Genomic DNA, 27,598 nt, shown 5'->3' on the forward strand with positions numbered 1-27,598 from the left:
GTGCAAATACGTCAGAGAGAAGATGATAAACCAGGTATTGTGGCTGAAATCACCACTGTAGTGGAGCCAGGATGGAATGCAGAAGATGACTCTCTGCAGTATATACTCCATTTATGTGTACCACCATATTCTTCATTCTCTGCCCTATATTCTCCAGACTGAAGGCTGATATATATTATCTACAGCTACAAACAGACTATAATGGGCTTTCTAGTATCTGGGGATTAGCCAGAGAGATCCCTCAACCACATCCCTTACACCAGAAGTCAAGAGTAAGGGTGGTACCCAAGGTACTACAAGGACCTATACCACCAGAAAATTCCCGTGCGCTGGGAGGCTAGGTCAGGCTGGGTTTAAGGCTACTAGAGCAGCAGCGAAGCAGTTTTGACAGATGTATGAATCTAGTCCAATATCTTCTTTTTCATAGTTATATAACAGTATTAATTGATTTTGTGTGTGTGTGTCCACATTTAAAATCCAATAAAATATTTAAATAAAAAGCACACAGAAACCTACTATTGTTATGCCATATTTATCAACAAAATTAAATGGCCAAGATATTAAACCCTGGAAATGAGGGTACAGAATAAACTAAATTATTCTTACAGTCCATTGTTGTTTATAAACTACAGTATGGATTTGATCCTGCAAGGTGTGAGCAGCCTGTACTGGTGATTTCAGGGCAGATGAGGGCAATTCAGTACTTGCAGCACTTGCTCACTACATAGCATTGTACACATACCAGACCTCAGTCTTAAAAACACGTCTTTTGCCAACAGTTTTGTTCTGGAAGTACGCAATTTGGGGATGGAAAGATAGCAAAGTTCAGAATAAACAGTAAACTAAGATGTTTTTGGGTTTTGTGCCCAATGAAACTTATGTAAGTGTTGGCTCTTGTATTCATCCTCCACATCCTCAAATTCACTTTAAAAAATTTTTAAAAAGGATCCCTGTGTTCTCCTACATATATCAGGCAGATGTTGAGAAACTAACAAGACTTGAGCTTAACTTTTACATCAATCTCAATGCTTCTCTTTGTTCCATTTCAACCTCCTGCCTTCTTTGTATGTTATCTATTTACACTGTAAGTGCCCTGGAGCATAAATTGCTTTGTCTTCATACCTGTATGTTACCTTCTGGGCACAATGTTGGTGCTATAAAGCTAAAAACTAACAATGACACTTCAAAAGTTGCCAATAAAAAGTCAAGTTTTACCCAAAGATACCACAATGTGGTATTCTGAAATCCAGTTACTTTACACCATAAGTGTAAGAAAATTATACAATATCTCAGAGGCCACTGTGTGGTAATTGTGGGTAAGTGTTCACTTGTAATGTGGTATAACTGCTATAAATGGATAAAGAATTAAAAAGGAAAGGAAAACTTTTCAAAAATATCACAAAAGATAATGTACTATATATAAATGGATAGTCAATGTTACAATTAATTCCTGAAAACAAATGTTTACTTAACCTTTCTGTCACTGCTATTCTTTGAGATGTGTTGCATAAGTCCATTACACTGAAGATGTGTGCACACCTTGTGCAATGGTGCTGGAGAGTTTTCCCTACCAGAACATGCAGGGGCAACCCTAGCCATCTCTGAGCCCTCATGCTGCAAAGTGAGTGTATAAAGGCAGAGTAACCCCGCACCATCCTCTCAAAGAACAACAGTTATGGAAAGGTATGTAACCATTTTTTCTTCGAGTGCTTCCATATGCTTATTACACTGTAGGTGATTCTCAAGCTGTTACCCCAGGTGGTGGAGTTCAGAGTCATCAGAAGAGGTACTGTAGGACTGCCTTATCTTTATTTACATCATCTCTCAATTGTGCAGACAGTGCACGATATCTGTTGAAAGCAAGCAAAAGGAAGTTGATGTGTGGTCTCAACTACATCTTGTCACTGTACAAACCCATGTACAGTGGATCAATTACCAATGCATTCAGCTCACCTACCCCCCACAGGAGGTGATGGCCACCAGGAAGGCAACCTCCGCTGACAGGTTTAAAAATGAGAGCATGATGCCAGTGGTTCAAAGGGAGGGCCCATAAGCACAAACAACAACAACAAATTCAAATCCAGGAAGGTGTTGGGTCTTTGATGGGCTATCTATTTAGTCCCCTCGCGGATATGGTCATGATGAGGTAAGTAAAAACCATCTTACCATGTATGACTTTTTGGGGTTCACCCAGGCCAGTAATGGGTTCAGTCACTGTCTGCCTTGTAACCCTGGGAGTCTTGTGGCTGTGCAGCTTTTACCCAGAGCTGTGACCCCCAGCAGCCAGCCAACAGCCCACAAGCCTCACCCTGGCTTTGTCCAACCAGGTTACTCCTTGCAGGCTGACCTTAGTATCTCTCACTGGACCCTCACAAAGAAAGGGCTCAATCCCTCTCACTGGACCTTCACAAAGGAAGTGTTAGGTTCACTGCCTTTACAGAGACAGTATAATACGCCAACCTTTTAGCTTTCTAGAAGCACACACTTTACTGAACTTACACAGCATTGAAGATTTCTAACAAAAGCAAAACAAGTTTATTAACAAAAATGCCTGGATTAAGTGATGCCAAGGTAGAAATATTTACAAACAAATACAGTGAAAACATGTATCCTGAATTCTAAAACGTAACCTAGCAAGATACAATCTTTGTTTAAGATGATTTTTCTCACCTACAGTTCCATGACAGCAGGTCTCTGTTTACTAGTAACAGCACAGGTCCTCAAGTGGATAGTTTACAGTTTTGAATACCACGTCTGTCTCAGCCAGGCTGGGGCCATAAGGATCATCCTGTCATGATCTTTATTGAGCTTGAGGATCACCCTGAAAACCAGGGTTATTGGCAGTTATGCATATAGGAACTCTTTGTTCCACAGAAAGAGGAAGGCATCTGATTTTGATCCTGGGCTCACCCTGGAGCAAAAAACTGGAATGCTTCCTATTCGGGTGAGTCATAAACTGGTCCACAGAAAGAAACCCCCTTCGCATAACACCAAGGCTAGCAAGTTCGTGCAGAGGGACCATGTGTTATCCAGACTGAATGATCTGCTCAGACAATCTTCTACGCTGTTTTGGACCCCATGCAGGTGAGACCCTTTGAAAGTAACTGAGCTCCAAATACACAAGTTCCACAGCTTGATAACCTCTTGTGAGAGGCCAACTGATATGGCTCCTCCCTGTTCCTTCACAGAAAAGTCAGCAGTGGTGTTGTCTGAACAGTCTTACTTTGAATGTGAAGTGCTGGCATGCCCAGAATATTTACATCCAATTTGGCCTCATATGCATTCCACAATCCCTGAACTCAAAGGTCACTGAGATACGCTCCCCACCTGATGGCTGATGTGTCTGTTACTGAAGTCTTGAAAGGGAGAGAAGGAGTGAAACAGACTCCCCTGCAGAAGTCTTAGCTCATCCTCCAGATGAGAGATAACAGCACCCTCTCTGGGATTCGCACTGGCGAATCAGAAAGGTTCAGCCCAGCCTGGGGAGTGACAAATGTACGTGCTGCCATGTTCCCCAAGAAACAGACAATTCCTCTCAGTGGTCTCAGGATGGTACTTGAGGGATGCTGAGAAGTGCCATATAGTTGGGGACTTGCAAGCAACTAGAAACCCCTGGAGGAGATCGAAGCCAAAACTAAGCCAATTAATTCTATCCTCTGCAAGGGCACAGAAGTTGACTTTTCTAATTGTTTCATTTTAGGTCCAGGATGTTGAACAGACAGTTATTTTCTGGACAGCGACTTGCACATGATGCACGGACCATCCACAAAACAACCAGGCATCCAGATAAGGATACACACACATTTCTTTTGCATAAGCAAGCAGCCACTACCACCATGTATTTGGTAAGTACCCTCGGAGCGGATAATTTGTCAAAAGGCAGGACAGCGAACTGGTAATGGTCATCTCCTACAACAAACCTCAGGAATCTCCTGTGGCCAGGATAGATTTCCATATGGAAGTGGGCGTCCAGTAAGTTAACATGCCGTTCTCCTAGATCTAGGGAAAGGGTAACTGTAACCAGGGATACAATGCAGAACTTCAACTTCCTGATGTATTTGTTGAGGTTCTGAAGGCCCAGAATGGGTCTGAGACCTGCTTTGGGTATCAGAAAGTATCTGGAATAAAACCTCCTGCCCTGATGAAATGAAGGCATCTCCTCTATCACTCCCAAAGAATAAAGTCTGTACCTCTTGTGTTTGCACAGACACATAAGAGGGGCCCCTGAAGCAGGAGCAGAGGGTTGGAAGTGGGGGATAGAAAGAAACTGGAGGGTATATCCCGATTCCACCATTCTTAGCACCTACTTGTCCAAGGTGGTTGACTGACAAGCCCAGAGAAAATGTGACAACTTGTCCCAGAGAGATGGAGAAGGGTCCATAAGATACAGGTTGGATAGGATATTGTCCTCGTCATCGATAATGGCTGCTTGGAGGCTTGTGGCTGCCAAGAAAAAGAGAGCGAGGAAGTAAAGGGCATGGACATCCTCGTGTGTGACCTTTACACCTCCACATGGACTGGTCAGGCTGCCAGAAAGCATAATATTGTTGTCTGAGCTGGTAGTGCAGGCAATATTTCATCCTCTTTGTCATGGGCACATAGAGGCCTAAGGACTTGAGTACTCTCCTTGAGTCCTTTAGTGTGTGCAGAGCCTCATCTGTCTTAGAGTACTAGACAAAGCCTTCAAAAGGGAGGTACTCAGTAGCTTGTTGTACCTCCACGGAATCCCAGAGACCAGTGACCAGGATGCTCTGTGCGCAGTCACCACTATCACCTTGGCTCTGGCTGCAGAACCCACTGTACCCAAAGAATCCTGTAAAGCTGAATGAGACACAAGGCATTCCTTTGCAACAAGTGACTGGAACTGCTCCCTGGAATCCTCTAGTAGTTTACTAGCAAACTGGGATATTGCTTCCCAGTTTGAAAAGTCATACTAAGACAGCAGAGCACTATAATTGGCAATGCGGAACTGCAGAGATGTTGTAGAATATTTTTTCTACTCATAACGTCTTAGCATCTTTATTTTTAGGGTAACCTTAGCTCTGATCTGTCAGCTCCTCTCATTCCCTGCAGCCACCACTAATGACCTAGGTGTGGGGTGTAAATAAAACTGCTCAACCCCAGGAGATAGAACTTTATCTTTTTGTTCCATTCTTGTAGCAATTAGTGGAAATAGAGGAATGGGTTTGCCGGATTGTTTTGGCTGGCTGCATAATGGCCTTATCTATGGGCAAGGCAACCTTCCCTGTCCCAGTGGGATGGAGAATGTCAATGAGCTTGTGGGTATTGTCTTCCATTAGTGCTATATGAATACCCAGGGAGGCTGCCATTCTTTTGAGGAGCTCCTGATGCACCTTAAAGTCGCCTGGGACTGGGGTGGTAGCCTGTAGTACCAGCTCCTCATCAGGAGACAAGGATGCCCACAGGGGCAGCAGCCTCTGATACAAAGTCCTCAGTAGGCAATAAGGAGGATGCCTGCACAGGAGACAAGAGAGAAAATATTCTAGTTCTGACTGATGTTTCTGTTGTGACAACTGGGCCTACGAATTTACTTAAATTGTGAGCTGAACTGTGCAAAATATGCAAAAGTTCAGATGATATTACAATAACCCATAACAACAAATGATGATGGGAAAAGATATGAAAGGGAGACAAAATAACTGAATTCATCTAAACCAAAAAGGCCATGTTGACATAATTCAAAGATTGTATTAAAATTATACTGGTTAAATACCAGGAGATGTGGAGCCAGAAGTGAATGAGCGAAAACTGGTGTGTCAGATAATTAGGCCTAACTGGTAGATAAAATAATGAGGAGTTTGACTATTGTTCCCATCACTCCCTTTTTGGGTCTTTAGAAGAAAGATTTTGTGGGGAAAGGACAACAAGGAAAACAGATGGAAAGAACTGACAGAGGCTACTGGAGCAAGCTTCACTATCATGGCTGCCATCCCCAGCATTTCCTAGGACCCTGAGCCTTCATCACCCTGAGTGGGGACCTGATCAAAATAGGCCAGAGAGAGGGGGACCCAGATGACATCACATTCCCTACCAGCTCCAGCTGGATCACAACCACCACCTGGGATAACAGTTATCATCATCTTTGATTCCATCAAAGTCAAGAGAGAGTCAAACAAGGAGGCTTTACCTCCTAAGACTGAACTTCAACTATAACCGTAGCAATGACATTTAAGAGATTGTCAAACAACAGGGTGGGTTTTTTTTCCTTCTAAAAACTGTCTACAACTAAAGGAAAGGGAACAAGAGATGTTAAAATAAAAACCTTATTTAATACTCTACATTCCAAATGCTTTAATTATTTTTCCTTCTTTTCTGTATTATTAAGAAAGTGTTAAAAGGATTTTTAACAACGTTTGCCATGGTGCTAAGTAGGCTAATGTTTTTGTATACCAAGCCCCATTGCTTGTTTAACACTGTTTAATGGACAGCGACTAACTTACGTTAACACCTTTATCCCATATATTCTAAGTTAATACAATAGTCTATCAGTACTGGCAGGAGAAGGCTCCCTCCTGGAAGATCAACCTGTGTGAGGGAGTTGCATAGGTGCAGGAACTAGGCATGCTACCGTAGCCCCTGGCTTGAAGTGGTTTCCATTATATACAAGGTTTACGGTTTGGTTCAACAGTTCTCAGCACCCCCGCTATGCAAACTGTTCTAGAGCCGTTGGGGAGCGGTGAAGTAGATCTGGATGTTGGAGACACCCAACAAGGCATCCAAGAGGGCCACTGCAGGGGCTGGTACAGTACTGGGCCCCAGGCACATCTGACCCAACCATCCAGTCTCTAGCAGAAGTCCTCTTGGAACCACGCCGATAAGCGTGGGAACAGGAACAGAAAGAAGCTCTAGAATCTCAGTACCAGAATACTTGAAATTTTATCTCAATCTGACAAGGAATCAGAATATTTCAAGAGCCAGGGTAGTAGAGTACCGGGAGGGGTCATTAGAGATTGCAATCTGGACATGTACCGACATGATGCCAGAGGAAGCATAACAGGTTTCTTAGCCAGTGGTATCATTTGGGATGGAGGACCTAGTTCTGGCCCAGAAGATAAGTCAGGAGTTGGCACCGGGGCTGAGGTGTGCACTACTCTAATACAGTGCTCCAGTGCCTATTATCTTGACTGCTGCACTAAGCCTGGACAAGAGTACTCAATCTGCAGCAAGAGGGAGGGCAGTACTGTCAGGTACAGTAAATCTTTGGCCGCTGCACAAGCCTCCTGCACGATCAGCACAGACATGGGCTGTTGACTCGCAGGAATTAAGGATGACCGCTCTGTCACAGCTGACAAAATAGCTGATCTTGATAGTCCCTGAAATTGATGGCTCAGGTCTGACTGGCAGTGTTCAGAGGCATTCTAAGTGAAACTCAAAGCAAGATTATGAGAGGTTAAAAGAAATCTAAAACCACAATGAAAATAAAGATTTTTGAGTGTCAAGGGGCAGAAGAGTAAAAGGTAGGTAAGTAGCTCACAAGAAATAGTAATGCTCCAACCACAGACGGTGAAAAGGAACTGCAGGGAAACTGCCCTTTATACCCTCACTTCACAGCATGAGTCACTTCGCAATTGGCAGGGCCGCTGCCTGGGTACTACTAGGAAAAGCTGTCTGGTATCAGTGCTGATGAGGCATGCAGACACCTACGGTGTAATGGACATACACAAACACTCACAAAAAAGAACTTGTTCTTGCCTTCTGCACACACATACATACCAAAAGTGAACAACGCACATAGATAAACTTGAAAAATTAGCAGTAGCTAATTTCCCAAGATAAGCCGCGACGTGCACAATGTATCATTGACTAAGATTGGCCCTTCACACTTATTCTTTCCGTAACTGCCATCAGTAAGGCCCAGCATCTTTCAATAGTCTTATACACATTAACACAAATACACTGGAGTGAGCCACAGCACATTTTTCAATAGGTAGAATTCCGTATTTTATATACACCCACTTTTTTTTATTTATATATGTATGTATATATATGTATGTATATATATGTATGTATGTATGTATATAGTGTACATGAAATAAAGACTAAATAGGGAGATAATTTTATAGAAGTATAAGCAAAAGACAGTGCTACATTGTATTAACTAGTTAGGGTAATTCTTTGGCATTATAATGCCCCAAATTATTATAAATTTAACAAAAAATAGCTATAGAACCTTGGAAGTCTTATTAAAAAGCTCTCTCATCTGTATTAAAAAATATCACTAATGCTTGCATTGTATTACTGAATGTTCCCTCAAATAAGAGACACTATGATATTATTTTCCTTTCATAAGCCAGTGGAAAAATGATGACAATAAGATAGTATTATGAATGTGGTCGCTTAAAATAGATAAAAAGGGAGAAAAAATTCTTCTTGTAATGTTGCCAAATTGCCATAAGCTAGTGGCATTTAAAATACAGATTCTGCAGTCAAATCAAACTCACATGTTTCTTAACATTTCCAACAAGCTGACCTGAGAGCAAACCTTCTGTCCTTTAAATGAAGACAGTAATGCCCAGGGCAAATATTAAATTGGAGGAATAAAATGTTCAGATATAGAGCTTGATCTTGAAACAGCTCTGAGGTGAAAAACTCAAAGGTCAGTTTGTGCATAGAACACACAAGCAGCAGCAATAAATTACAGTAAACTTGAGGGACAGACTGACAAATAAAAGCATCAAGCTTACAAACAGAATATTAATTTAACTGAGGTACCTATTAAGCACATGCTTAAGTGTTATCCTGAATCAGGGTCACACTGTACACCACACCGATATCAAAGCACATGGTGCAGAATTTCACCCTAAACATATCTGGCACGTAATTATATCATAATACTATGTGTAATTAATTTTAAATACTGTATAAGTACACCATCAATTATATTAATATATTTTTTTAAAATCAAGTTGATATCTTCATCAGTATTGTAACTCCCTCAAACTGATCATTTTGCTGAATTCATTCATCAATCTATAAATTACAACCATGAAGATTAATAGACATTATTAAGCCATCAACTGGAGACTAAAAATCACACAGCTGCCAATAGTCTTGATGTGGCTGGTGTCCTGTTATTTTAGATCTAACACAGAGAAGAACAGTCCCAGCCTCTCTCATTGCAGCACCACAGAAGTTTCTTTTAAACAGCAACACCAGCCTCCTGCCAATGAAGGGATACACACACCAAGGTGATGGGCAGTACTTGCACACCTGTAAGACTGCTGTCTGAGTGCATTGCACATTCAGTCTTATTGCCAGGACTTATCTCATCCCCATCTACACTCCATCACAGATACAAGCAGGAATGGGAAATAATCCAGACTGTGAGAGTGGCTAGGGAGGGCAGTCAGCCAGTGAGCCCCAAGCAGTAGCAACACTTCACAACAGCCATCCCTCCTCGTCTCTCTAATACGACGAGAGGACCACAGTTTACTAGTTCTTTGCAGCTTACAAATCTGGGATTCTCAGAGAGAAGAAAAATTCTCTCTGTGGACGATCACCTTCACCTGCTTAAAGCTGCACGGGGCAGAATAACATGGTGATGGTTCAAGATATGATCAATTGTGCTTCAGATGGAGTTACAGATGCAGTCAACTGCACTGGAGCCAACACGCAGAAATGCGGTCAGCTGTTCTTTGGGGGAAAGATGGGTGTGAGAAAATGGAAAAGGAAAGAGAAAGGGGGGAAAACCCCGTGCTGCCATCACCCTCCCTGCACACCTACTCCAGAAAAGTGAAAGAGGAAGATACTGAATGTGACTGAGCTCACTGTTATCATCCTAAACAAACTATTATTAATATCTGTATTACCGTAGCACCCAAAGGCCTTAACTAGGCTTGGCAGGATTCAATTTAAATCAATATATGTTGGTAAACATCATGTCACCTGACATGCTGAACTGACGAAAAAACCATATCACTCGGTAACAGTTGGCCAGAGTGCCTCCCCCCACATCTTGTACCTGCAGGGATCGGGTGTCACCAGTTCTGCGGCAGCACAAATTGCTCTCTGCAGCCTTGCTCACTCAGTCTTGTGACAGCGGGCCTGCAAAGAGTTCCCTGAACAGCTGTAGAGCCAGTGACACCCCATCCCTGCAAGCATAAGGGGTAGGGAAGTATGTGGTCTTAGCAGGACAGAGCAGAGGAGGAGGACAAGCCCCCAGCCATGTTGTCTCAGCTGTCGCAGCCCCGCTTACTCAGTCACCAGCCAGGACGGTGGGAGCTGTCCCTGGCAGGAACTATTCAGCAGCACCTTTTCACCAGGGGCTAGTCTTCCTCCGTGCAGTCCTGGCCGGAGGTCTCTGTTCCACTGGGCCACAATCACAGCCTCCCCTGCACCGTGTGTCCTGGTCTCTTAGGCCCTTCTGCCATGCTGGGAGTCCCCTGCAGCCTTGCTGTCAGTGCTGAGATCCTACTTCAACACCACTGTCTCTGCTATCCTAACCCTCCCCATCAATTTCCAACAACTGTAAAAATAAATAGTTACAAATTGAAAGTAAAAATCTTGAAAATGAAAATGTATATCAATTGTTGACATTAGAAAAAAATAAAAATCAAATTCTGCCAAGCCCAGCCTTAATCAACACCAAGGCCCCTGCATGCTGAACACTGTAGATACATACAGGTGTGCATGTGCAGACATAGTCCCCGCCCCAAAGAGCTCACAGTCTAATTAGACAGGAGTTCTAGATCTCTGGGCCTCGATCCAACAAGGCAACTAGAAGTAGGGAGAGCCTGCTGAGGAATGAGAGTTTGGCAAGATCTCCACAGGTTCCAAAAGGAGGCTGACACAGCTTCCATAAAATTCAAACTTCTGGATTTTTTTTTTAAAATGACCAGACCTTTTAAAGCCTAAAATTAACATACTAAATATTCTAAAATTAACCTGCCAGCACACAATATGCTGTGTCTGCTAAATCTTCAGTTTTGATGGAAAATTATCCCTATATTTTCTTTTTCTGAAAATTCCAGCACTGAAAATTATGAAATCATTACAACATAAATATAAACGCAAATAAAGAAGTTAATGCATATACAATAGTGAGATATATACAATAACAATTTTATGTTATCTTGATCTTAGTTCACCATTGTTTTAATTCTACTTACCATGTCCTCGTATTAACTTCATATCTATAAAGGTCATCCACCAATCCATATTTATTGCCAGGTAATGCTTTGTATCCACCATGAACATAAATGGATTTTGTCATTGCATCATAGACACTACTATGGCCATATCCACCTTGCACAATTGCTCCTTTTGTTTCTGGCACAAGCCATGAATTTGATCCTGGAAGAGACATATGAGAAACATAAAATAATACTCTAACCTTGCAAGGACCTACTCCTGGGATAAGTCCTTACTTAGCATGAGTAGTCCCAAATAAATCAATTGTAAAGTCAGGGACTAACAGTTTACATCTTTGAAACCATGTAGATGTGTTGGATATATTATGCATGTTTTTCCAAATTTTTAAATTGGCTTGGCTCATGTTAAAAATACCCCTATGTAAACATAAAACATTTTAAATCTATAATACAAGAAAGAAATGATAGATATTTAATTTTTATGTCATAATCTGAAGGCAGGGCACACACTTTCCCAACTGAAATGAATAACTTTTGCATAAAATAAAAGTAATTTTTATTGCCCTTCACCAGTTTACAATACACACACATGCACAGAGTAATACAGTTGGCATCATGTAATGTTTTGTTTGCTTGTGTGGCTATAACTTGTAAGCAGCAGCTGCATCTAAGATTAACGGTTGCTCAGACATAAAATTTAGGCAAAGAAATTACAGCAATAATTACAGCTTTGTACTGGTGATAGAGTGAGCTTCTAAAAAGAACTGGATCACATCTCATAATAAGCATTCCTCTAACATCTAATGCCTATACATTCCGATAAATAGAACTACCAAGTCCAATTGGCAATACCACTGTCTGGTAATTCCCAACAATGCCACATATTCTACTTTCTTTCCTCAAAATTTGAAAACACTCTTACTGCCATCACCCAATTCATCCTATGAAAACCTTCAATGTTCTACAATGTTATTTTTTTGGGTAAATTTGCTTTAACACAACCAGATAAATGTACAATTTATATTTAACCATCAACCTGTATATCATACTTTTATCTACAATTTTCAATAAAAGTGAAAGAAGCTGGCAACAAAAAAGTCCCCCCAATTTGTTTACTCTGTGCATTTGACACTGTTCTGTGTAACACCATTTCCACTGCTTTGTTGATGGCCAATTGAGCTTCCTGGCTCATGTACTAACATGATGACATAATTTATTTCACCCTTCAGGGGAGGCTCAGCTGCATGCTCTTTTCCTGGCTCTCCAGATCTATGTTTACCAGTATCAACAGCAAACAAACTGAAGAGATGGTATGCTGGCATGTGCACAAAATGGAAGAACAACAAAAGACTGAAAATGTTTAGTGCTGTTGTTCTGCCATATTTTTTAATAAGACTGTTATAAATATTTTCAGGGTATCAAAACAATATTTTCAGGGTATCAAAAGAAAACATAATTCTGTGCACTTTATTTAAGCCATCAGTTCAGTCAGGCACATATGTATGTACTTAAATTAAAGAATGTGAGTAAATCCACCCCTACTCAGTAAATAATTTAGCACATAATTAACTTCAAGAATAAATCATCCTATTGACGTCAATGGGACTTCAGCACATGCTTAAACTTAAGTACATACTTTTGTGCTTGGATGAACTGATGCATAGGCAGTGTTCTATCAGAGGTATAGTTTGTTTTTTTTTAAATTAGTCAACTTCAGAACTTAAAGTTAACAGTATCCTTATAACGAAAACAAGAAGGTAACGTCTATTGCAACATTCCAACAATGTTTATTATACATACATATTCAGATCAAAAAGTAGTATCATAGGGTAGTAGTACAATAAACCCAATTAAATAAAATCTGGCAACAACCCTGATTTTTAAGTCATATGATGCAGTAACTGTAGATGGGAAAATGTACATATATTTCATATCCGTTTCAAATACATTTGTCACAATATACAGTTATTTTCAGAATAATTATAATAATTTTTCTTTTAAATTAAGCTTATTTTATCAAAATTGTCCTTTGGCTCCTTCCCTCAGTTACCAAGACCTCTTTGATAGTGTGTCTGTTACTTTGTTTTAGAAAGCAGACACTTTAAAACCTTTTTTCCTAGAAAAATATAGTTCCACACCTATGACTTGGCCAACATTATTTTTCCACTGATCACTTCAGATTACCTAACACAACTAAATTTTAACAAACATACTAAGATTTGAACACCATATTTTGCTGTACTGCACTGTGATAAAAATTATCACCAAAAAACCTATTCATCAAATCAAACAACCTTTTATATAAGAGTAATAAAATCCAACTCCTAAGTCATCAGGACTAGTTTAGTATTCAGATTGGTACAGTGAATTTAATCACTTTACCGCACGCCTTAACTCATTTTTTAAAAAAATTCAACAACTGTTGGCTTGATTATTGTTCTGAAACTTCAATCATATTTTATTATTGGATATTTTTGTTATAAGCCCACAATGCAGAAAGGACAGAACATATTTATAGGTCAGCAGACACTAACTTCTCATGAAGTGTGCTAGATACAAATGGACAATTAGGCTTCAGAAACTAATTAAGAGAGACCATTAAACTAATCCATCTGAATTTGCAACCATTGCTTGTTAGTTATTTAATTGACAATATGTCTCAACAGTTCAGCTACTGAAATTCACAAAAGGATAAGTCTGTTAATAGCAAATGTAATATAAAAGCAAGGTCACGTTCAAATCCACTTTTCACACCACATTTCAAACCAAGAACATCAGGTCAAGCCAGCCAGTTTGTAAAAGTTGTTCTAATCACAGATGATTCTCTGGGTCTTTGTCTTCAGGGAATATATTAGTACAATACTATGAAATCCTCCAGAAGAAACACATGACCACTTCATCTGATGGCTATGGAAAGTGGGAAAAGGCTACCGCATTCTGCGTGAATGCAGCAAAAGATGCAAGCCCAAGCACTACATTTGGATCCCCTGTATGTGGGAACAATGACTGGAAAATCAAGAGCAGTAGTTGAGACTCGGAAGAGAAGAAGAATGTACATTGTATACAAGAACCAAAATGGAAGGTGTTGAAATCCACAAACAACAGGGATGGTTACAAGACAATGTTCAGTAGCAAGGAGAAATGGGGTAAAAATAATCATAGCAAAAATATTAAAAGAATAAGGTAGCAAACATCCAAAGGAACAGTTACTGGCTCATGAAAGGTTTCAGAGTAACAGCCGTGTTAGTCTGTATTCGTAAAAAGAAAAAAGAAAAGGAGTACTTGTGGCACCTTAGAGACTAACCAGTTTATTTGAGCATGAGCTTTCGTGAGCTACAGCTCACTTCATCGGATGCATAGCATATCGTGGAATATGCTATGCATCCGATGAAGTGAGCTGTAGCTCACGAAAGCTCATGCTCAAATAAACTGGTTAGTCTCTAAGGTGCCACAAGTACTCCTTTTCTTGGCTCATGAAAGTTAGAATAGCACTGAGCAGAGAACATATATTTAACGTTATATGCACATACATGCCACAGGTTGGCTATACAATTGAGTAGGAGGAGCAATACAAGAAGTATCACAAGTAAAGTACTTGATTATTGGTGCAGATCTCAAATGGAGATTTGGGAGAACACAGTGAAGTTATGACGACTGTCATGGAGGATATGGAACCAGAAATGGAACCAGAAATGAAGTGGGTGAGGATATCTTTGCATTAGCTCAGAACCCACAGCCTGATTGTTGCCAATACAAACTTTGTAAAGAAGGAGAAGCACCTATTCACATATAAGGGTGGTGCCAACCGGACCCAGATCAATTACTTCTGGACAAAAAAAAGATCTAAAAAATGTAAGAGACTGTAAAGTGATCCCAGGAGAGTAGACTGCGAAGCAACACTGCTTGTAATGAACTTCCTGGGTGAAAAAGCTATTGGATGGCAAAAGGTAAGTTGTGGAACAAAGAATAAAGTGGTGGAGACTTGCAGATAGGGAAGTCAATCTGAGATTTAACGATGAGGTACTGCAGTCTTTGCACAATGACGAAACCAACTACGATGATACCAGCGAGATTTGTTGAAAAACATCCAATTTTACAGAAAGTGCACAAGAACCTCTGGCCAAACAAAAGGAGATAAAATTTCATGGCAAGAAGATATGATGGTCCAGCAATGTGCAAGAGGCAGTAAAGGAGGAAAGGTTTAAGCAATGGTGGAAAAGTTATGAGGAATACAAGCTTTAAAGAAAACAGCGAAAAGAGCAGTTGTGGGAGTAAAGAGTCTGGCATTTAAAGCTTTATATGCAGAACTAACAAAAGAAAGGGAAAAAGAAAATGTAGATTAGGTAAGATTAGGCAAAGAAGCAGAGAGGACTTGGTAGCAGTGAAGTGTGTCAAGGAGGAAAATGGAAGGCATTGAAGTCATTAGGAAGTAGCAGTGATTTTATGAGAAACTGCTTAATGAAAAGAATGCGAAGAAAAGGTTGAGGGAAGTATGCGCAAGCAATAACCACACAAGACCTATCACCATGGTGGAGACTCAGATAGCACTTAAGATGAAAGATGGGAAGGCAGAGGGATCACACTGTGTATCAAATGAGGTATTTAGAGTATTAGGCCATGAGGGTGTGGTGATGATGGTGAACTTTTTCAACTTAATTTTCTGTACTGGAAAAATACCCAACAAGTAGAGGAAGAGCACACTGAGGGACCAATTATCTTCAAGAATAAAGGAGATATGCTAGAATGTGGTAATATTCAATGAGTCACATGATGAAATGGTTGGAAAGAAAGACTTTGGATAGAGCTGGAGCATCAAGTAAACGACGACCAATTTGGGTTTATGCCAGGAAGAGCAACAATGGATGCAGTGTTTGCAGCCCAAATACTTCAGGAGATGTAGAGGGAGAAATGCAAGGAATTACATTTAGTGCTTCTGGGTTTCGAGAAGGCTTATGACAGAGTTTCTAGAGAGTTGTTACAGTGGTGCCTCCAGTCGGGCAATCTGCTGGAGACATTTGTTCAGAATATTATGTAGCACAATGGTAGTAAGATGCAACAGCTTCAGTGAGTCATTCACCGTGGGGGTAGGTCTACATCAAGGAGCACCCTTAAGCCCATTGCTATTTGGACTGTAATGGACACCTTGGCACAGGAGATTAGGGGAGAGCATGCTTTTTGCAAGTGACATTAAATTATCCCATGAAGATAAATACAAATTGGAAACTGACCTAGAACTATGGAAGGCTGCATTAGAAGAAAATGGCTTATGAATCAACTGACAGAAGATGGAATATATGCAATGCTTCACTGAAAGGAAGCATGAGAAGCCAGTAAATCTATATGGCCTACAGTTAAAGTTTGTGCAACAACTTAAATACCTCGGTTCAGTGTTGAGCCTTGATAAGAATGTGGATGTGGATGTTAGGAGCCAAATGAAGAGTGCTTGGTATAAATGGAGGGAGCTGACAGGAATTCTCGGTGATAAGAATATGCCAGGTATACTAAAGAACGAAGTGTATAAGATCATTATTACGCGAGCCATCATGTATGTATTGGAATGCTGGCCAGTGAGGGAGAGAGAACCAGCACTTCTCAGAACCACAATTAGAATGCTCAGGTGGACGCCAGGTAAGACAGGAGCTGATAGGCTACACAATGAAATGACAGGAGTCATATGCAGGTTGCCCCCAACAGAGGCGCCTGCTTTTTCCTTTCCCTGGGGATGCTCAACCCCTGCTCAGCCCCAGAACCCGCCCCCACTCCACCCCTTCCCCCAAGGCCCCCCCACCTATTTCTGCCCCCAGTCCATCCCCACCTTGCCTCTTCTGCCGTACCCAGTGCCTCCTGCATGCCACGGGACTGCCGGTGGGTGCTAAGCACCCACTAATTTTTTCATGAGGGAGTATCAACTGAGATGGATAGGTGCGAGACTGAAGTGTGGGATATGTTCGCCAGACCGTACAAAGCTTGAAGCCATAGGACAAAGAATCATGAAGACCACCTAAAAATAGGTGATTCAAGATGCTGAAGGAGGACATGCAGAAAGCTGGTGTCAGTATAGCTTCAGTGCATCAGGAGGGGGACCTTGCTCCTCTCTGCTTGTTCATGTAAAACATGCAGGACATGTTGTCCGTCATGATTCTCATCACTGGGAGGAAATGGAGCCAAGCATTCCTGACCATCCTGAGCTCCAACAGGTTGATGTGGAGACGGGTCTTATAGGTCAACCATCTGCCCTGAATCATGACGGTACCTACATGGGATGCATTAGTTAGAGTTACTGACAGTGTTAGGCGGCAGAAAGGAACACCTGCACAGATGTGCAGTCGCTCCTTCCACCAATTCAGGGAGTTCTTTACATGCAAGAGGACTGCCAAGATGTCCAAGGCATCTCTGGTAGGAGAACAAGCAATTTTCAACCAACCTTAGAAACAGCAGAGGTGTAAATTTGCATGACTGGTAACAAAGGTACATGCTGCCATGTAACCAAAGAGCTTAAAAGACAGTTCCTTCTTGATGTCTTAGGGCTTCCCTGAATCAACCTAACCAGTCCTGAAAGTTTCACAAATCCGTCTAAAGGGAGGTACATTCTGGCTGTCACCAAGTCCAAGTACACACTATGAACTGAATTCCCTGCACCGGTACTAACACAGATTTCTTTACTATTAGCTGTAGGACCAACTCTTGGAATGGAGCAAGAGCCTTCTGAATGGAAGACAATACTGCCTCAAAAGAGCATCCTTTGAGAAACCAGTCATTGAGGTACAGGAAGATGAGAATCACTTCCTGTAGAAAGCAAGTGGCCACTACTGCTAGAACCTTCGAGAACACCCTTGGAGCCAAAGAGAGACCGAAGAGAAGCACTCTGACCTGGAAATGATCTTGGCCCACAGCAAATCGTAGGTATTTCCCGTGTGATGGGTGATTGTTTGTTTTTTGACCCTTGTCCTCCAAGACGCCTACTTCAATATAGCCAATCTCCTTACTCTAGAGCAGGAATTATAGTTACGAGAGTTACCATCCTGAATTTTGGGGGCTTCACAAACTTGTTTGGCTGTCTTAGATCTAAGACTGGCCTCCAACTTCCATCCTTTTTCAGTAGAACCCTTTGCCCCTATAAAGGGAAGGAACCAGTTCTATCACTCCTAGACAGAGGAGAAAGTCCACCACTTGCCTTAGCAGAAACTCATGAGAGGGGTTCCTTAAGAGGGACAGGAAAGGAGCAGTGGGAAGGGAGGGACTTTCAGACTGGATAGTGTAACCTGAAGTTATGATCTCCAATATTCATTGGTCCCTGGTGATCCACTTCCAAGTCTGGTGGAAATGGACAATGTGGTCCCCCAAAGGAGGGAGGTGGGCTAAAGGGTGCAACTGTAAAATCAGAGGAACACGAGCATTCGAACCCTTGACCAACCCATCAAAGATGCTGTTTACATTATGCCTGTGTGGTCACAGAGGGTGGTTGGGCGACCATCCTTTTCTCAAATCTGTCTCTCTTTCTGGGAATTATGCAGGGTCTTTTGTACTCCAAGAACTGAGCAGGGCATAATTACTGGGTAGTCAGTGACCTACTGAAATGCTTCTTGCTCAAAGATGTATAAATGCCCAAGGAACACAGGATGGCCCTGGAGTCCTTAAACAAGTACAGGGAGTCATTCATAGTCTCCAAGAAGAGTTTGTGACCAAAAGGGAGGTCCTCTATTGTATTTTGGACCTCTCTCAGTTATGCCCTGAGCATAATTATCATCAGAGAGATCACAGAATCATAGAATATCAGGGTTGGAAGGGACCTCAGGAGGTTATCTAGTCCAACCCCCTGCTCAAAGCAGGACCAATCCCCAACTACATCATCCCAGCAAGGGCTTTGTCAAGCCTGACCTTAAAAACCCCAAAAGGGAGGAGATTCCACCACCTCCCTAGGTAACGCATTCCAGTGCTTCACCACCCTCCTAGTGAAAAAGTTTTTCCTAATATCCAACCTAAACCTCCCCCACTGCAACTTGAGACCATTACTCCTTGTCCTGTCCTCTTCTACCACTGAGAATAGTCTAGAACCATCTTCTCTGGAACCACCTCTCAGGTAGTTGAAAGCAGCTATCAAATCCCCCCTCATTCTTCTCTTCCGCAGACTAAACAACCCCAGTTCTCTCAGCCTCTCCTCATAAGTCATGTGTTCCAGTCCCTTAATCATTTTTGTTGCCCTCCGCTGGACGCTTTCCAATTTTTCCACATCCTTCTTGTAGTGTGGGGTCCAAAACCGGACACAGTACTCCAGATGAGGCCTCACCAATGTCGAATAGAGGGGAATGATCACGTCCCTCGATCTGCTGGCAATGCCCCTACTTATACATCCCAAAATGCCATTTGCCTTCGTGGCAACAAAGGCACATTGTTGACTCATATCCAGCTTCTCGTCCACTGTAACCTCTAGGTCCTTTTCTGCAGAACTTCTGCCTAGCCATTCGGTTCCTAGTCTGTAGATGGACCTGGCAGCAATATCTGCAGCATCTAAGGATGCATAAAGAGAGGTTCTGGCCAATAGCTGACCCTCAGCAACAATAGATTAGAATTGTTCCCTGAAGTCCTGTGGCAGATGTTCAATAAAAGCTGCCAGCCTACTGCAATTAATAAAGTTATAATTAGCCATGGCTGCCTGATAATTTGTGATCTGAAATAGCAAGGTTGCTGACAAGTAAAACTTTTGTCCAAGGAGGTCCAGTCGCTTTTGGTCCTTGTCATCGGGGGTAGCCCCTAAAAAGTGTGGTTTACCCCGCTCATTCACAGAATCCACCATGAGGGAGTTGGTGGGGATGGAAAAACAAAAAATCACAGTCTTTCTGGGACACATCACAATTTTTGTCAACCCTTCTGCACATTGGTGGAATAGTGGCTGGTGTCTGCCTTTCCAATTTAGGCAGATCCAACAGAGCCTCATTAATAGGTAGCACTACTCTGAAGGATGTTGCTGACTGCAAAATGTCAAACAGTCTCTGCTGCTGGTCTCTGACTTCCTCCATTGGGATCTGCAGAGTGTCTACTACCCTTCTAATGAGGTCATGGAATTGTAGGCAGTCAACAACAATGGACGGAGGAGTAAGCATGAGCCCCTCATCCAGCGATAACAAAATTGGAGTTTCGGGGGTGACTTCATCTGCCCTAGCTTTTGACTCCTCAAACCAGTCTTCCTGACCTGGAGGGATAGAAGGAGGATGTGGAATCCTAGTCTCACGCATAGATGGTACCAGTGATTTATTAAAACTGCTGCCAGTAGACAGCCTGGGGTTCCAAAATGGCCATTGCGGAGATCCACAAGAGAGAGTGGGTAGCATATAGGCTTGGTTCTACCATGTTTGATGTGTCATGAAGTCCTTCCTGCATGAGGGGTGATTTCCAAACTAGTATATAGGGGAAACCCTAACAGAAAGCCAGGAAAGTGACCAGGAGTGCTCTTCTTCTTCCACCTACTTCTGAAGGGGGGAGGGGAGCAGCCAATGAGGATGGAGGAGAGACTTGTGCCAGGGAGTGGTCACTCAGAGACCAGGACCCCAATACTGTGATATGCTCAATACCTACAGCGATGGGGACTCTGGTTCAATCAACACAGAGATCCCTCGAGTACTGGATCTCTTGTGTACTGGAAAGGACCCCAATAAAGACACTGCAGCTGAAGCCGTTGTGGCTGGAGCTGATGGTACCAGTAATGCTGAGCATTCCACAGGCCTTCTTGGGCACATATATTTGCTCATGGGTACGGCTTGTATATGAAATCCTAGCTGAGCTACTTGCATTGATACCAATGACTAAGTTAAAGAGCATGACTGCACCAATGGCTGAGTGGAATGCTTCAACGTCAACGACAGGGCCAAGCCAGATGGTACCTCATGCTTCCCCTTACTAGTGGAGGGTACAGATGCCCTATAGTAGCAATGTTTTCTCTCCTTGGAGCTCTGGGCTTTGCAGGCCCACTGGTACCAAACAATACCCTTGGAGACCAAGGATGCAACCTGGTCTTTTCTAGAGCTGGCTCAGTAAAGAGTCCAACCTCCTCTTTTTCAAGAGTCTTCCCGGAGTGTTCCAAATGTTTACCCTTCTTATACGAAGCATGTCCCGAGTTAGATTGAATGCTGGGTCCACCTGGGGCCAGATGTACAAAGGGGGTGGGGGGGTCTCCACATCTAGCTCAAAGGGTGGAATGTTCCATTGCCAACAATCCGAGCTTTATATCCCGTTCTTCCTAGCCCTGGTTTTAAGGGCTAAACAAAGGGAGCACTTTTGGGAGATATGGGACTCTCCCACTCAATAGACACACTTGGAGTGTCTGTTGCTTACTGGTATAGCCTCTCAGCAGGAGAGGCAACATTTGCTGCCTGGAGAACCAGGCATACCCCACCAGGAGAAGAAACCTCCAGGGAAAAAAGAGCAGGGGGAAAACAGCCCTCTCACCTAAATTAACTAACTAATTATGCTAACAACAACCTAAACTAAACTAACTTCACAGAAGGAAAGAGAAAGGCCAAGTACCCTCAAGGTGGAGATGCTAGTGTTCCTTCTCTACTGCCTTGCCCCCAGATGGAACTGAGGATAGTTGTCCACATCTTTCCTAAAGTATGGTGCCCAGAATTGGACACCTCACAAGTGCCAAGTAGACCAGGACAATTATCTCCTGTGTGTTATATACAATACTCCCATTATACACCTCAATCATATTAGCCTGTTTTACAACTGCATCACACTGATGACTCTCATTCAATTTGTGATCCACTGTAAGTCCCAGATCCTTTTCAGCAGGCTACCACCTAGCCAATTATTCTCCATTTTGTAGTTGTACATTTGATTTTTCTTCCTAAGTAAGTACTTTGCACTTGTCTTTGTTGAATTTCATCTTGTTGATTTCAGACCAATTTTCTAATTTGTCAAGGTCATTTTGAATTCTAAACCTGTCCTCCAAAGTGCTAGCAACCCCTTCCAGTTTGGTGTCATTTACAAATATTATAAGTATACTCTCCACTCAACTATTCATTAGACTCACCTTCCCAGATTGACAATGAACCATTGATAACTATTCTTTCAGCATGATCTTTCAACCAATTGTGACAAACCCTGTTGGCAATTACTTATCACTCTGTTATCCTCTAGGTACTCACAAATTGTTTAATAATTTGTTCCAGTATCTTTTTGGGTATTGTAGATCAGTCAGTCTCACTTTAGTTCTCTGCATCCTCTTCATTACCATTTTTAAAGATAGATGTTTGCCCTTCTCCAGTGCTCTGGAACCCATCCTGTAGGAGTTCTCAAAGATAATTGCTAATGGTCAAATAAATTGGTTAGTCTCTAAGGTGCCACAAGTACTCCTTTTCTTTTTGCGAATACAGACTAACACGGCTGTTACTCTGAAACCGGTTACAAGATTGCTTCAGCTAGCTCTTTGAGTGCCGTAGGATGAATTTCAGACTTGAGTACTTATAACTTATTTAACTTCTAAAGACTCCAAACTTGAGTATTTCTAACTTTTCTAAATATTCTTCAACCTGTTTTTTCCCTATTTTGGTCTGTGTTCCTTCCCCCTTGTTGTTAATATTGTGTTGGATATGTGGTCACCATTAACATTTTCAGTGAAGACTGAAGGAAAATAGGTTTCAAATACCTCAGCATCCTTTGTGTCATCAGTTATCTCTCCTTCCAAGTCAAATAGAAGACCTACACTACCTTCCTTTGCCACTCTCTTGCTCCTAATATATTTAAAGAACCTCTTCTTATTGCCTTTTATGTCCCTTGCTAGGTGTAACTCATTTTGTGCCGTAGCCTTTCTGATTTTGCCCTACATGGTTGTGCTTTTTTTGCATTCCTCTTTAGCAATTCGCCCGTTTCCACTTTTTGTAGGATTCCTTTTTGATTTTCAGGTCATTAAAGAGCTCCTGATTAAGCCATATTAGACTCTTACTATTCTTAACTTTTTTTCGCATCAGGATAGTTTGCAGTTGTGTCTTTAGTATTGTCTCCTTGACAAACTGCCAGCTCTCCTGAACTCCTTTATTAGACTAGATTTTCCTCCCAAGGGGGCCTTACCTACCAGTTCTCTGAGTTTGTTAAAGTCTTCTTTAAATCTAAAAAGCAGAAGGCAATCTGTTATCAATCCAAACAAATCTTTGTTGTTTTTAAATAACTCCAGAAGAGACTTATTCAGAAATTTCCTTAGACATAAAGAGCTTTTTAAAACTTCAGCTAAAGCAAAACACTATTATAATATTCACCTTGAGACTCACATTGAGATTCTTAGAAAGTTTATGAGGTATCACTAACCTAAAGAGAAATAAATTTCCCTGTGGACTAGCCCAGAAAAGCTTTATGGTGCAAGTTAGTAAAACAATCCACACAAAACTCCCCTCCTGTGATTTATAGGTTCCCAAAAAGCCATAACTCTAAGAATAGCAAGAAAGGGCAAAAGGAAGTTCCTTTGCTCCTGCAATGAGTCCAAAGGCAATCACATCACCTCCAGAGCAAAGACATATTGCCACACATTCACACAATGAAAAACTGTGTGCACAAAACATCATGATTTTTAAACACACAATTTATTCTATTTGAACAGAAATTACTTTTTTCTCAGGTATAGCTAATTTTCTCTATCCTAAGCAGGGGTGTGTGCAGGAACTAAAATTTGACTGCTTTTAGAAGTGCACGTTCTGTGGCCCCGGAGGTGCTCGGTCTCTCTGCCGTGGTCCCGGGGCTGGAGGAGTTTTGTGCTCCCACCAATTACTGGGACAGGGGGTGGGGGGGGTGTCATTCCCCTGCTTGCTGACCTCCTCCCTCCCCCAGTCCACACCCCTGATCCTAAGGAGGGCACTCAAGCATGGAGGATTGGTGTGTTTTTCTGAGAAAGAGTGAGAGTGCATGCACACTTCGTATCAACTGGATTTGCGATAAACAGCTGCACAATACAGTGCTCAAATAAGAAGCCAAGGGAATCCCCAGATAACACCAATTAAGAAGCACATGCTAATGTCAGTAACTAGACTTTCAAATGGTTCCTGATCCGAAGCCTACAGAAGTCAGGGCTTTAGTTCTAAAATGGATGTGTGTACCAGAATCCCATATCTGATGGCTACAATTTATAGAAAGATCCTGAGGGATAGAAATTGGATCACTAAGGGTATGTCTACACTACCCACCGGATCAGCAGGCGGGGATTGATTTATCGTGTCTAGTCTAGACACGATAAATCAACCCCCCCGAGCTCTCTCCCGTCGACTCCTGTACTTCAGTGCCGCGAGAGGAACAGGCAGAGTCGACGGCGGAGCGTCAGCAGTCGACTCACTGTGGTGAAGACACCACTGTAAGTCGATCTAAGTACGTCGACTTCAGCTACGTTATTCACGTAGCTGAAGTTGCATAACTTAGATCGATCCCCCACCCAGTGTAGACCAGGGCTAAGAGTTTAACTCAAGATGGTCTAAGTGAGGTCAATTTTATATCAGACCTGTTTATTTCAGTGTGAGTGTGCCAAGTGGTTGGAAAAGAGTTTATGTTAAAACCACCAAGAGCCAATGTCTGAAGAGAATATAGCATCCACCCATAGCTGCTGGAACTAGGGGTGCTGCCGCACTCCCTGGCTTGAAGTAGTAATAACCAAATACACGGTTTCTGCCTTCAGCACCGCCATTATACAAATTGTTTCAATACCACAGCATCTGCCCCTCACTGAAAGCAGCGCAATGTCAAATTCTAGAGTAGTCTGAATTTTGGAAATAGGCAGAGAGAGGAGAAGGTATATTATATTTTCTTTTTACAAGGTCAGAAACCTTTCTTTGTAACCAATTTCCTTTCTGAACAGGATATTAGAGGGTTCTACATAAATACATCTATCACTTGTCATGCCTTCTAACTTTGGAGCCTGCAGCTACTGAGTTCCAAAAAGCAAGTCATGCTTAGTGCAAACCACTAGCTGAAATTTCATGGTTAAAAATGATTTCAATGCTGCAAAGCTAAAGATAAATATTGGAATTGCCAAGGAACTGGGGGAAAATTGCCACAGAATTCATTGACTGTTTGTGGGGGACAAAAATAAGAGGTACTGAGGTGAAACAAAATACAAGGGTTATCTGCTGAAATTGAACAATTACAGCACACAGGGCACATCCTAAAAACCACTGCTTGTGTGAATAACCCTTCCTCAGACAAGTAGTCTCATTGATGTCAATGGGTTTTTATAATAAGACCTTATATTGCTACAATTATATATTATTTTTAATTCAATAATGGAATATATTTTTTATTAAAACACCAACTTTCCCATTAATATTTTCTATAATTGGCAGACAAGTTAATATCTCTAAAAGGAAATTTACTAAGTTGAGATTAATTCTGAACCATAACAACTGCCAGCAGTACAAAATATATTTCTCCCCCACTCAGAGTTTATAACCATGGATTGAAGTTTTGGGTTGTTTTTTTTTTAAAACTTGCTTAGTTGTAGATAGGAGTCTGTTTTACTAATCCTCTACAAATATAACCCTAACATAGTAAAGAACCTGTAAAATGGAAAGAAGTCATGAATTTTTACTCTAATGCCAGCAATAAACTATCCAATAAACACAAACTTTCATTTGCATTGCTAAGTGAGGCAAGACGTCCCCACTACTACCACTTCATAATCAAACCAAACAACACCACATCTTAGTTACTTTAATATTTTCAAAACATGAAGTTTGGTATTTCCCCTCTAACCTTAATTCTTAGAATATATATATTATATTCAAAGTACTGTTAAACATTAATGATCATGCAGAAAACTACAGTAATTGTAATGATTTATGTTTCTTATTTTACTGTGTGTTTTTCTTAAAACAGGTCTTCAATAGAAGGCATTCATTCTTGGAAGTTTTTTCAATGGATTTTGCCTTCAATAATTCAGTGTTATAGAGTAACTAGTGACTATTACTATTTTATGCAAACAAATAGTCACGATTTAGGAGTCAATTAAAATTGACTAGCCTTATCTTGTCTTGTGATGATCTAGTAAGCATCCCTGATTCATATTCAAAGAGGTGTAGAGGAATACCTAGCTTGGAAGATAGAGACTACAATTTTAGAATAGTCATAAGCAGCTGCATCAGAAATATCAACATGGATAGACTGTATTGTGGTGGTCTTCCTCACATTCTCATTCCCTTCTGGACATATTCGATATTGCTAGAAAAGATGTCAATATGGTCCTCAGAAATCATGCCAGGAATATAGTGGAAGCATTCTGTCTCTGTAATGTAGACAGGTTGAGAGACTTTGTGGATAGACACCCCAATTAAGCAAAACAATTAAGCTCATGCTTAAAACTTTAAGCATGTGAACAATCCCACTGAAGTAAAAAAGACTACTTCAATGCTTGAAGTTAAGCATGTGACACCTTAGTACTAGATAAAGCCAAAACTGAAGTCCTGCATTAACTGTACATTATTAGACTAAAACTGTGCTTCTTGTGATTAGCTGAAAACTGGTGAACTATTTCAAATTGGCCAAGCACAACAGAAGACTTATTCCCTACCCAAAACAGCTTACATAAATTTATGCAGTTATGTACTCAGTCTCTCTCTCTCTCTCTCTCTCTCCCCCACCCACACACACACACAAAATGAAACAAAATTCAAATAAATTGTCCCAATATACAAATACCACTTTGAAACTTTAAATGTCTGAAGCTGCTGGTAAAAGTTCTTAACACTCTCAATCTAGTAACCACAAACATAACTGTGACTGTCTTGTTAAAAGAATTGTTAGGGATTCAGTTGAATACCACAGAAAAGAAGGAAGAATGTGAAGCAAAAAACTCTTCACATTCCTGTGTTCATTAAATAATTAATGTGCATAATTAGCTGTATTCTTAAAGATTATCATAAGGGGCATTTTAATATGTTATTCTAACTATTAAAATAAAATGTTGTGTGAAGTCTATAAAATGAAATATTAAGTTATTAAGCATTATCTTATATTTGTTTATACTTAGACGGGAACAAGTTTATCTGTGCATAAACTATAAAATAATCCAGAAGCATAGGTAAATTTAGTGAAACCACAACAGAAGTTGTTGTGATTTACAGAAGTTGTGACTGATTTTATTTTCTATGGTAGCTGCCATTATACTCTTTACAACTGCTATTGTAAGTAATATTAATCAGAATAGTTATTAAATGTTGAAATTAAGAATGGGAAATACTACAGTAACATTAATTCTTGTAAGGGCAAAAATTTCAGGGTTGCTAAGGTGATTACTGTATACTGTGCTACTTATTAAACCTTCCTTTCAATAAACTTACGTCTGAGAAAATGATGATAACCCTTACACACCATCATAACTCAATATATGTAAAATTGCTGGTTCTTACCCTTGCCTTACTTTGAGTACCTCAACCATGACTGTGATCATGCCCAGTCTACTGCAATATTCCCAAAATAGGAACCAAACTCCACTAATTTAAAAATAACTGATTTTACAT

General features: G+C 41.1%; 1 protein-coding gene across 2 annotated transcripts in view; it reads right to left on the bottom strand.

Moving 5' to 3' along the window:
• Positions 1–27,598, bottom strand: part of ATRNL1 (attractin like 1) — a 990,764-nt gene that overhangs the window by 809,979 nt on the left and 153,187 nt on the right. For both annotated transcript variants that reach the window (XM_074959279.1, XM_074959280.1), the window contains exon 10: positions 11,130–11,313. In XM_074959279.1, the coding sequence (XP_074815380.1) occupies positions 11,130–11,313 (184 nt within the window). The remainder of the gene's footprint in view (positions 1–11,129; positions 11,314–27,598) is intronic.

This window comes from Natator depressus, chromosome 7 (assembly GCF_965152275.1).
Source record: "Natator depressus isolate rNatDep1 chromosome 7, rNatDep2.hap1, whole genome shotgun sequence".
Classification (NCBI taxonomy): domain Eukaryota; kingdom Metazoa; phylum Chordata; order Testudines; family Cheloniidae; genus Natator; species Natator depressus.